The following is a 13,073-nucleotide window of genomic DNA, read 5'->3' on the forward strand; positions in this document are numbered from 1 at the left end:
TTTTTGGCAAAATTTGTTTTTTCCTTATTCAATAAAGTTTTCGTTTTTGTAGTACGTCCTTGTGTGTGTCCTTTGCTTCAAAAAAGGCTTCAGTTACGGTGATTACTGCTTCATTCGGCGAAAATTTCTTTCCAGCAAGAACTCTTTTCAAATCTGAGAACAAGAAACAGTCGATGATTCTGCTGTAACCAGTGAATCGCCTGAAAGATATTTATGTTCCAAAAAAGCTTAATATTCAGGGTTACCACTAGATTTTTATCCGTATTGCGAAGTGGTAATTTGTTACACCTCAATGATGCGGTCTTACTTGCACAACAACTTTTACTTCCACTAAGATGCATTCTGCCTTGAAAAGTATATATCTGTTGATTGTCTCGAACATAACGCATAGAAAGCAATCAGCTTTAACACCGAACACTTTTCGATCCGTGTTTAGATGAATTTCGTCTACATGGCTCTATTCTTATCATAAGACTGTAGTAAAATATCGACAGAAGTCAAGCTAAAGAAACTTCGAATATAATAAAAACGCTTTACTTTGTGAGACTGTTACTCCATAGAAAATTTGTAAACGCTTTGGCATTCAATACTTATTCAGCTAAGCAGAATAAGGAATATGAAGATCATGATAAGGAAGTTATGTCTTAATATGACAAACATCAGTTACTATATTGAGCTTTGATCGATATCTTAGTGCCTGGAGTCGTAAATCTTAACCCATAAATAAAAAATTAACATGCTGTCATTGTACTCTGGTAACCTTACTCTCGCATTATATACACAAATCATATTAATTTATTATAGTATATAATATTTATATATATTTTTATTAACTTGTAGTTATTATATATAAAAATAAGTATTTAAAATAATATTATTAAGGTATGATACCTTTAATGCAATAAGCCACATTGAATTCTAGTGCATGTAATCCTTGTTCGGATGCGATTCAATGTCAAGTGTCAAGTCCACGTATGAGTAATACTTAGCTTTTAGCCACAGTAATGTAAATGTTGTTCAGTTTTAATTGTTCAAGTTTGTTGCATGCCATGCCGCATATTATAATGAATATATAATTAAATTAAAAATACACCCAGTGTCTGCCAGCATTTGAGATAATTAAAGCGAAGTGTTTTGAAGAATTGCATGCGGCGCTTATTAAACATTAATGTTGGCAATTTGTATTGAGTATTGAATTATTTAAATTGACTAATTGCATTTTACCAAGTAGCGAGTATCCATTGTCTTGAACTGTCCACGTTTGTTTTCTGATCTATGTATTTTCGTTCTTCTTTTCCGCTTTTTTCTGTGTTGCAGGGTGCTGTTTTGTTACGTATTATACACGCAAGGCTGCTTTGAAGGCACAAGATGCCTTACATAACATAAAAACACTCGAAGGGGTAAGTACCTAGTACATACATAGAGTTGCCATTATCATTACTGTTTAGTATTGTTTATCCGCCGCCCCCTTTTGCTGTTATGTTCATTTAAATTTTTGTCTTGTGTGTGATGTGCTCAGTTTACGAAGAGTTCGATTCGTTTTTTTTTTTGTTCTATAATACGAAATGAAATTTCAGTATGCTTTTGACTGCAGAGATTCCGTTAGATTGCAATAGTGTTAATGTAAGAGAAAACGTAAATGTAATTGCATTTTTGTGTTACTTTCAATTGAAAGAAAAATTAGCTCGAAATCGAAATTATATGCGGAAGAACAGTGCTTTGATTAGCTAAACCGTCTGCACAAAAATAAACCAGAGAAAAATGAATTAAAAAAAAAAACATAAATATTAAATAATAAAATTTTATTCATAATTTTCAAATTCTTAATTTTTTCTTCAAAATCTATGTCGATCCGCTCAAAGTAATTCGAATTGGCACCTCTACTCAATCTCTAAAACAGTTGTTAATTCGGAGTGCACCACACCTCGATAACAGAAGAAAATTGGCAACATAGCCGTGATTTTTGACCTGCTTTCATGTGTTTTTTTTTGTCTTCACCACATTTTGCCACGATATTCGGCCGATTGATCATCTGTTTCCGAGTCGTTAGCATAGTTACAAGACTTATCGTCAATAATAGTACGTTTTATGACATCCTGGTAGTTGGAAAGTATTTTTTCACAGATGCGACGCTGGTTTTCGAACAAATTTAATGATTTTGGATGCAATGTGCCTTCACTTTTCTTAGGCCCAAATAATCTTTCGAAATGGTTTTCACTGATCCTTCCGATCTTCCAAAGATGCCAGTAAGATCTCTGACTGATAATCGTAAATTCTCAAGCACCAATTCCTTTATTTTATTGACGTGTTGATCATCAGTTCTCGACCCTCCATGAATATTTTGTACTAATCAATCGCGACAAGAAATTAACGCCGAAGGCCTTTTCCAACATTCTGAACATTTTGTCACCAGAAATTTTGATTCCGCACACAAAATTTAATGGAACTTCTTCTTGAATAATGTCGCCCATTGTAAAAATCGCCGAATGCACTTTCTGTACTTAGGATGGACATGCGTATACTGAACACTAATGATTATTTTGATATGACGTTTTGCACAGATGTCACTAAAGGTCATACCAACATAGAAGAATAAATTAAAATTAAAAAGTCTTACTATTTTTTGCCCTCAGTAGTATACCGCGTAATTTTAACTTCAAGCATTATCATTTTTTTATTTTATTAGCGGATCAAAATCTTAAAAAAATCATTACCCGTGTTAATTATAAGTTTTCATAATATCAATATTTATTAAAAGTAAACTGTAGTGTTTTTCGAATAGTTTTGTCTCTGCATGGTTCACATTTGCTTGTAGTACCTTTAAGATTATCTGTCTTAAATTTCGCATATAATTATAATTGCAAAGCAACAATAATCATCACATATATTATATTACATATACTTTGTTTAGCGACTTTAAATTTCTCAGAGATATATTCCGAAGACCAATTTAATATTATAAATAATGGTTTAGGTGTAGTTAGACATATGAAAAAATAACAATTTTAAATACTTTTTTGGCCAGTTAATATTTTTTTTTTATAAAACTAAAAATTAAAAAGCATTATATACAAGACTTCGACTTGACTTGATAGAAATTTGATAATTTTTTGTTGATCCAGTTCCAGCCAAGGCTCTTTGCGGTGAGCACCACGAACGAAAAAATACGGTTCTATTAATATAAAATCTAGTGTCTGATTTGATTTTTTAATTTTATTAAGACAATGACGGCTTCATGAATTTTTTAAACTTTTCTGTAAAAAAAGCAGCAGTTAGTTGTTTTTACCCAGTCGTAATTAGAAAAAAAAAACTACATCATTTTTAAATAAGTTTCATATTTTCAAAAAAGTGCGGTTTTCGAGCGACCGTGGTTAGTAGCACAGAAAGCATGGGTTTGTGGAAAAGCATTCGAAGTTTTACAGGATTATTCCGGAGCAGCCGAGAACCCTTTTGTAATGATCTAATAAACCGAAAAGTATTTTTCGGATTTAATTACATTTTCCAGAGAGATATTGTATTCTAATAGAATTGAAAAATTCTGACTTCACCTAGCCCCCTAAATGAGTTGCAAAAGAATGCTCAGCACGACTGAAAATCTCCTAAAGATATGCAACAACCAAGTTAAAATCACAATTGCCAAACATGTCATCCATTTTTTGTAGTTGATATTGCATATTTACTTTGCAGCCTCTTTCAACTACGTTCCGTAAACTCTGAAGAATATTGGTATGCTACTTTTAAATTACCTTAACTTTTTTAGCAAGCGTTCGTTTTGTCGCTGACTTAGAAGTAAGCTTCATTTTTGGTAGTTTTTAATATGGTGTGTGACTGATCTGGCATTTTGGCGGAGTATAAACCCGATTTTGTAAAGGTATTTACTGAAACCTCTTTTTGCAGATTTCTAGTCCAGAGTAAGTGTTCTTTTTTTTATTTCTTTTATTGTCTATAACCAAACAGGTATCAATGTAAATTTCTTCTCATACGCACTTTCAGTATAATTTATATTACATCCATCTTTAACTCGTTTTTTTAATTCTTTAAAAGTCATTGTAATTTAAAAATTATTTAAAAAAAGTATTCAGAAGTTTGCTGCAACGTTTATGAAATTTCTTTCCTTATCAAAAATACCTAACCCGGTGTTAGAGGTACTCTCCTGAGGTCTTTTTTCGACGTATCTTCTTACCAGTATCTCTATATTAATATGTATATTCCACTCTTTACCGACGTTGGATTAACATCAAAAACACAGAATTGCTTTCAACTATAGTAGACTTCTCTTCAACATTTTTTATATAGTAAAAGCACTAAAGAAACTATGTACAACTAGTTCGATTTTTGGCATATAAATACTCAGTTTTTATGAGCTGCTTAAATCCCTATTATTTCGAGTTAACCTCAAAATTTATCAGCATTTCAAATCTGCAACTCTTTTTCAATTATTTTGTAGTACTGCCTACAAAGGTTGTTAGGTGTTGGTTTGCAGCAGTTAACAAAAGAGTTGTTCCTCATTTACTAGTATATTTCTACAAAAGGTACTAGAACGAATCATTTAGTTATATATTCTGATATTATTTTAATTAAATAATAAACTTTCAATATTTTTTTCTAAATTATTTGGAATGTTAGGCAAGCATTGAATAAATGGTGCTGAGTACCCAATTTATTGAATGCTATCAAAAATATAGCATACTTTCAGGCAAAAGTGTAGTTTTTCAAAATAGTGAGTAGTGAAACAATATCGTAGGTATCAACGAGCTGCGAATATGTGTGAGATGTCGGTACACACCATAAAGTGTAATTATGAGACACCGAGTCGTATGAGTAATGCAATAATTTGGAGATTTAAGGGGTTACATACGGTTAGAAGGCCGAAAAATGTCTTTCCAAATTTGGGTGTAACTTTGAAGATATTCACCGCAACTATATGAAATTTTCAGTGTGTATTCTCAAATATATTTTCATTAAAAAAAAAAGTAAAAAAATTATTTTTTGAAAATTCTAACTGTATGTAACTCCTTATCCAAATTCCTATACTTTCATATAAATATTCATATACTTTCATAGAAGCCAGTAGCAGATATACAGGGATCAAACCATTATCCCAACCTAAGCTTAAAAGGCAGTGAACGAAAGCTCAGTAATAATAATAAATTAACAAAACATTACCAAATAACATTTATATAGTCAATAGTTCAATTCATAGAATCCGCTACTATTATAAAATCAGAGCGAGGAAAATAACTTTAATTCAAATTCAAAAGAAATATTTGAAGCAACATCGTCATATTAGAAATGTGTATGTAGAAAGGAAAAATCTCCCAGAGAGAAGTTCTGTACCCGCTATAGCCAAAACTATAAATCCTTAGTGTGTACTAATATGGATTATTGTGTTAAATCATGAAAAATTTTGAAAAATCGAAAAATCAATTTCCATTTATGTATTTTTTTTTTTTTTTGTAAAGAAATAGAAAGTACAAAAAACTTAAGCTGTGAGTAAATAATTATTATAACATTTTAAGCTATTAGTTCATTTAAATTTTCCTAGCAAAAATGTGTCAAAATAGTGCTACTAAACAAGCAATGTGTTCAACCAACTGTTGAATGTTTAAATAATAAAAAATATTAACAATAGAATATGTTAATTAATTAATTGTTTAAATTTAATCAATATGATTTCAAAAGTTTCATTTATAAAGGTTTTTAAAAATTTTTCATCTGTAACTGATTTTAAAAAGTTAAAAAATAAAGGATTTTTGAAATTTTTCGCATCACATGAGTTACTGTAACGCTGCAAGGAATGTGAGTAATGTTATATATGTATTTTTTTCATACCAGTTTTAATTAATTAACTTTACTGCTCTGATATATTTGCGAATACGAATGCAGTGGAGTTCGAAAAAAAATCATAGTTAGCTTATTGAAATTTCTATCTCATTGTGGCATTCTGTGCAATGCTGAGTTCGCATACAATGTGTCCATATGTACATACCAGTAAATACGCATACACAAACATACATGGAATAAAATACATGGAATATATTTGCAACAATTTCAAAAGAACCACTTGAATTCTTTTTCATTAAATGCGTTGGAGAACGAAATATGTAACAAAAATTAACATTTTGTTGGTGTCAATGTGAGAAGTTAGATTTACTAGCTATATTGATGTCTTCAGGCGATACAAGGACTTGTTAATGCATGGCTGGATGAAGTATTCTCACTCTTGTATTGTACTTATAGAGGTGTCGACAAAAAGCTATTCACCTCTACAAGAACAGTACAGACTACATATATGATATATACAACCTATCAACATGCAAACAACCTATATTAAATGCAAAATAAACTTAAAAATTTGACAATTTTTTTTGAAATAAATAAAAAAATATAAAAAAAATCGGCCCACTGCGGGATTAGAAGGGATAGTTGTCAAATTAATTGTAGTTTTCTTTGAGGAATAAAAAAATGGCGAACTTTCAGAAAATGACGATTTTACTTAAAAAACCGATTATTTTATATAGTTGATCGCGTTAAATTTTTTTCGTGTATTTTTTCGAAAAGTTCATTCAAAAACAAAAATTAAAAAAAAAGGTCCCCAAAAGTCAATTTCTACAAAGGTTATGGCTATTTGAAAATAAAAAAGGGTTTTTTTTTGAAAAATTCATAACTTTTTTTAAAGTTGGACAACAAATTTTGAAAAAATTCTCAAATATGTTTTTCAAAGGGTAGAAAAGGATGGATAAGTTTCAGCCAAATCTAAAGGGGTCGAGTTCAAAAGTGGTCTATTCGGTATGGAATACCCCATATACTATTAAGAGAAAGGTTAAGATTTTCGACAACAGACTACACATCTGACTGTATAAGAAGAGAGGCGCTATATAAATTATTGCTTTCACATTTGGAGTTCAATAAATAACTCATAGCATGAAACTTGAACTTAGTAAATTCTGATACTCGAGTTTAAAAAATGTTTGAGGTTACTTTTTTGAAATTTTCTTTCGAAAACTATTTTCGTATAGAATGTTAAATGTTTTGTTTTAATAATAACAAAATAATTCTGAAACTGAATTTTTGCTAAATTATGTGTATGTATATATAAAGTTTTTTTAGAAGATATGTAAAATTTTTAAAAACAGGATAATAATTCTGAAAGTCAAATTTTAGAAACTTTTCTAAAACTTTAATAAAACATTTTCGTATAGAAAGTTTTAAAATTTTTTTAATATTAAGATAATAATTCTTAAACGCGTATTTGGAAATTTTTCATATAAAAGTATTTTGCGTAAAGAAATTTCAAAAACATCAATGTTATGAAGCACGAGGTTGAAAACTCTTTGAGTTTTGCTATTTAAAAATTTTCTTAGAAAACTGTTTTCGAATAGAAAATTAAATTTTTTAATAATAAGAAAATGGTGCTGAAACCGAATTTTTGAAAAATTTCATACACAATTTATTTTTATAGGTTATGTAAATTTTTTTTTAAACTTTATTTTGAATTTTGCGTAAATTTATACACACGAGTTCGAAAAATACTTGAGGTTATCTTTTTTAAAATTTTCTTAGAAAACTATATTCAAGCAGAAAATTAAAGTTTTTTTTAATAGTGAGAAAATAATTCTGAAACTGGGTTTTTGAAAACTGTGATATATGTATGTATGTATATTTTTTTTATAGGATATGTAAAATTTTTTTATTAATAGGATAATGATATTGAAAGTAAAATTTGAAAAATTACTTATAAAAAACTTTTTCGTACAGAAACTTTAAAAATAAAAATATTTTTCAGATAAAAATTCTAAAACTCGAGTTCGGAAAATTTGGAAATAAAATTTTTTTTTTCGTCAAGAAGTTTTAAAATTATTTTTTATAAAAATATCATAGTTCTGAAACTTGAGGCTGAAAAAATTTTTGTATCATGGTTTTAGAAATTTCCAAATAAACTTTTTTTATATAGAAAATTTTGAAATTTTATATACTATGTATATATTATTTATATAATACCTTGAACTCCAGCTTTTGTAAATTCTGAAACTCGTTTTTCAAAAATATTGCACAGAAAATCTAAAAAAGACTAATAAGATTAATCGGAAATTCGAGTTAAACAAAAGGGATAACAGTTTTGAAATTTTTAAATTAATTTGAATTTTTCAAGTTTTCCTAAATTCTGAACCTCGGGCTTAGAAAAATAATTAGGCCACCGTTTTCAAAGTTGTCACTAAATATATGTTTGCTATGAAGAGTTTGGAAAATTTTTTAATAATAATAAACGTTTAACTCTTAAATTCAAGTTAAAAAAAAAAAATTCCCGGTTTTGAAAATTGCTATATACAATTGATTCTTCGTATAAAAAATTAAAAGAAAGAATAATAATAAAAATGGAACAATTCATAAAAATATTTAAAAACGCTTGAAATTATTCATATAAAAACGTTTTTGATTTAGAAAACTTTGAAATTTTTTTAGTAATATCAAAATGATTTTAACTCAATCCTAAACAATTTCATACGCAAGTCTAGAAAACTAATTAGGTCACCGTAGTAAAAATTTTTATAAATAAATTGTTTTTCTATGAAATATAAGGAATGTTTTTTAATAATATCAAAGGGTCAATTCTGAATTTAAAATTTAAAAAATTTCAGAGCTCTGTTTTGAAAATTTTCATTTAATTATATTTTTGTACTAAGCCTTTTTCATGTTTTTGCACAGCTTTCGGTATGAATTCTCATTTATTTTAAGCTCGTTGTTGTTATCACCGCGGCAGAAAAAAATCCTCAAGTAATTGTGCCAAGTTGACAATACTTGGTCGGATAAAATTGCGAGTGCCTTCCGATTACTTAGACCCAAATATCGTGTGAAGCACTCTTAAACTCATCATAAGGGTTGCTTAGGAAGCTGAATCGTTGATATATAGGATATAACACTCCTTATCTTTATATATATTAAGAAAGCTGAAAGATTTTATATAAAATTAGTGTGTGGAGACCCATCAATAGGGACCAAGTCAGGATATCCAGTGTGATATGTGTGTTTTTCGTGATGTCATAATTGCCAAAACATAATTAGCCATTGTCTGGTTAAAAGTTACAAAAATTATATCAACAGTCCAATACAAACGCTATCCACAGCTTTATTTCGCCACAATATAAAATAACCATAAAATTAGCCACTAATTCCACTTTATGTTGGATTATTAATTGTTGGCATAAACAGCACATTAGCAGTTAAGCAGTTAAGCAGTTTCGAACATATTTTGGTAATTAAATTAAATGTTTTTTCGAATCGATTTTTCCTTTCACCGACACACAATGAACACGGCACGTGCATTTGATGGTTCTATTGTTCAAAGTTTACACATATGTATAAATATATGTGTGTGTGTGTGTTGGTGAGTGAGTCAGCTTAACATACAATTCACATTTGACTGTCATTTCAGCTGTCATGCAAAAACAAAACTCCACTTTATTTGACAAACACAGTGTGACTTTTGCTGAGCGTAAATACTCCAATGCAATTAGCTGTCAAAACAGCATTTAAATGCAAAGTAAACAACCTGTGAAAAATCCTTTCAAATACTACAAGTGTGCACACACCCACTCACACACCTGCACTTATAACGTATACAACTACATTTACATAGCCAGACAGACAGAGAGAGTCAGCTGCAGAGATTTGCGCCAGCTCCGGCACAGGTGGAGCGCTACGAAATTCATTTACATTTAACACATACAGCCACGGGCCATATGTGTATGTGTGTATGTGTGAACAAACGCCGAACCGAACACAAAAATAGTAAATACATTTGCGCAAATGAATTAAGCATGTCACAGCCCAGTGGGAAAAATGAAGACAATTAAACAAAGCGTTAGTTGGGGTCTCGAGATTTTGAGGCTTGTGTAGAACTGACTGAAAATGGTAGAAAAGTGGCTTAGTGGAGACTCATTTTATGCGTCCTGCAGGCAGTTTTGGTATTCTTTATACTCACGAACAAAGTCAGAATAAAATTCGTAATCAGAGATTAGGGCTACAGTTCAAGGAAAGGGGTATGTTGCCTCTTTTTAGTCACCGACAAGTTAAAATACCGTGAAATCATTAGATTAGGATTTCGGTCAGATAAAGCTTTAACGTGTACAAAGAGTCGCTCTCATAGGTATTTCTGGTGTTCTGTTAAATACACCAACAATAGCTCTTAATGCCATATTACACATATTATCCGTGGATACTGCCGCCAAGTGCTGTACTGCAATGTGCGCTGTAAGGCTCAAGGACGCTGAAATTTGAAGGGGACAAAACAAGGACACTTCGAAATTACCTCATGCATTCCTCAAAACATAGATTATTGTAACGCAGAGGCTACTCGTGGCAGCCTTTTCTCCGCTCACATACCGACGACGGATTGGTGGATGGGAGGAGTCGCTGGAGAAAAGGCGTGGTGAGCTTTTTTAAGGATGGATCGAACCTAGGAGGAAAGTCGGAGAGGAGTCTTCTGTAAGCAACTCCCCGTCAATTTTGGCTTTAATATTACGAACCTCTGTAGTGTCTTTCAGGCAGTGCCTGATATTAAGGTGATGATAGACGTACTTATACGAAGTGTAGCAACCTTCAGGGAAGTTCAGGAAACAATCACTCGGAATGCTGACCGACATTACTAGCACTGTGCTTGCTGAGCTAGTCAAGGAGTGCCAGTTTTCACTAGAAATAGGTTCTAGCTGTTTTATCGTCAGATTCATTTGAGTCCTAGCGGAAAACGCTGGAAACTGTAAAGTCGATGAGCTACCTAGAGGCGGCATTCTTACCCTGGTCATATCCGAATGAAACCAAATTGGATCTTCATTGGCGTTTTGTAATTTTGTACTGAGCCAATGGATCTCGTGTGCGCTTAGTAAGCTCTGGTCCACGATTTTCTCCGCAGAACGCTGGAGAACTTCTGAAATACTTACCCTTAAGAGAGTTAATATTAGCGCAATAATAGTGTGAGGTTCATACTGGGCATTGTCGATTTGTAAAGCCTTATGACCTATTATAAAGGAGTTTTAGGAAAAAAACAGATCACGGGAGTACTTAGCTGTCCAAGTGATAACCCTATTTGAATCGATCCTTTAACATAACCTAACCCAACCCTAGATAAAACACAGTTTTTCTGCCCAATAACACCACGGAAGAGAAATCGCTTGAATGCTATATAGGGTAACTCTTCCACTTTGAAATGGACTGACAAAAATTTGTTTAAGGAGGTGACAACTCGTTGTTTGCTAACTACCACGGAGAGGCTTAGACTGTTGTCACCTCAAAAGACCGTGTTATTCATATACTGCATAAACTATTGGACAAATAAATTGTGATCGCGCGATGAATATCGCATTGGCCACCCCGAATCCGAAAGGGTTTCTGCATTTGTTTCGTCGACGATGCTTGGGATCCACTGGTATATAATACAGACTTAGGAGCAATCAAATCAATGGACCTCATTGGCGAACAGACATCAAAGAAAGCAAAGACTTTCTAGTCGACCATAAACCAAAAACCACTTTTCACATCAACTCGATGCTGAAGTGGATATAAAGCAATCCGAATTGGCGAAGGAAGTCGAACTCATGGCGTCGTCATCCATGTTTTCTAGATTTGGTGTCGCGTTGCTTCTTTTTGTTTTCGAAGAAGAAAAATTCACTCAAATTAGTCAAATGAGATGGTTATCGCAATTATGGAAGCCCATTTTCAGATAGGTAAAAAAAGTTTGGGAATCGCTGGATGAGGTCCGAGTAAGAAAAAGTCACTCAAATGGGTCAAATGAATGACTGAATTATGGAAGCCTATTTGGCAGATCATCAGATGAGTAAAAAATGTTTGGGCATCGCTTGATCAGGTGCATCGAACTATAATGAGACTCGCCGGTAATAAAAAAACTCATTTTTTGGTAATCTAAATAACTACTGAAGCACCCATGAAAAACTAAAACCAGCATAACCCTTAAAAGAGCTATTTCCACACCAGTTGCAAAGTAGTACGATTTTCTACAGGGTATATAGGCATTCGATAAGTGCAGCGTTATTTAGTTTGGAATCAGATGCACGGAAATAGTGAAAACTGCACGACAAGTATACGCCTGTCAGTTGCTTTAATGAACATTTTAGTTATTCCACACACTCACTTACATACATGCATACATCTGTATCTGTGTGTATAAAGAGTGCGGCTGATCCCAACAAAAGCGAAGATACAGCATTTCTACGCGGCAGCAACGTCATACAGCCAGAAGAGGAATTGATTTTTTCCGTTGACGTGCGAGAAAATGTCAAGCTTTTAATGCATGTTTGTCATTTCGATTATTTCAGGTAAATTAAGTAGCTCCAAGTACATGCAACCACGTACGTACGTGTATGTATGGCACATATATATATGTGTGTGCTTGCATGCATTTAAGTAATAGCACAAACACACACACACACTACCGTGCATGCGTAGCCATTTGTTGGGGTTTAATTTTACTCCGTAGTTAACGAATGAGTCGGCAGCTGCTGGTTACTCACAACACGAACACACACATAGCGGCTAGGTGAGCGCAAGCACAGGTACACACTCACACCCTCACCAGTGTTTAAGTGCAGTTGAGTGCTTGCGCACGGACTTTTCAGTGCATAAAAAGGGATTGGAAATGACGCCACTTGGTCATGGCTTGTGACGCAAATGTGGGCGCTGCCCGAGTATTATGCGAAGCTGACCATTGGTTTGCGCAATTACACGTGGCATTGCACGCACTCAATTTAGCACACATACACATACATGCATGCAGATTGTGATACACGTACATGCACCCATGCAGATAGTCATACACATACATGCATACATATAAAGTAGTGCCTGTGCTGCTATGGGTGCAAGGGTACAACGTGTCGTATACGTAATGTTTTGTGTTTTTTTTGCAGGAAATGGCAGCGGCTAAAGTCTATTCCACACCATATACTTCGATTTTCCATTAACAATTTGAATATGTAAATCTGTTTACAAAAACATTATAGCAACGCAGGCACTCTACTTACTTAACACATACTACATATAAATATGTATGTATATTGCCG

General features: G+C 32.4%; 1 protein-coding gene across 4 annotated transcripts in view; it reads left to right on the plus strand.

Moving 5' to 3' along the window:
- LOC120767891 (CUGBP Elav-like family member 2) overlaps nucleotides 1-13,073 on the plus strand; it is a 181,692-nt gene that overhangs the window by 43,075 nt on the left and 125,544 nt on the right. For all 4 annotated transcript variants that reach the window (XM_040094219.1, XM_040094217.1, XM_040094221.1 and 1 more), the window contains one exon: nucleotides 1,318-1,400. In XM_040094219.1, coding sequence (XP_039950153.1) covers nucleotides 1,318-1,400 — 83 coding nt within the window. The remainder of the gene's footprint in view (nucleotides 1-1,317; nucleotides 1,401-13,073) is intronic.

The sequence above is a fragment of the Bactrocera tryoni genome, chromosome 2 (genome assembly GCF_016617805.1).
Source record: "Bactrocera tryoni isolate S06 chromosome 2, CSIRO_BtryS06_freeze2, whole genome shotgun sequence".
Classification (NCBI taxonomy): Eukaryota; Metazoa; Arthropoda; class Insecta; order Diptera; family Tephritidae; genus Bactrocera; species Bactrocera tryoni.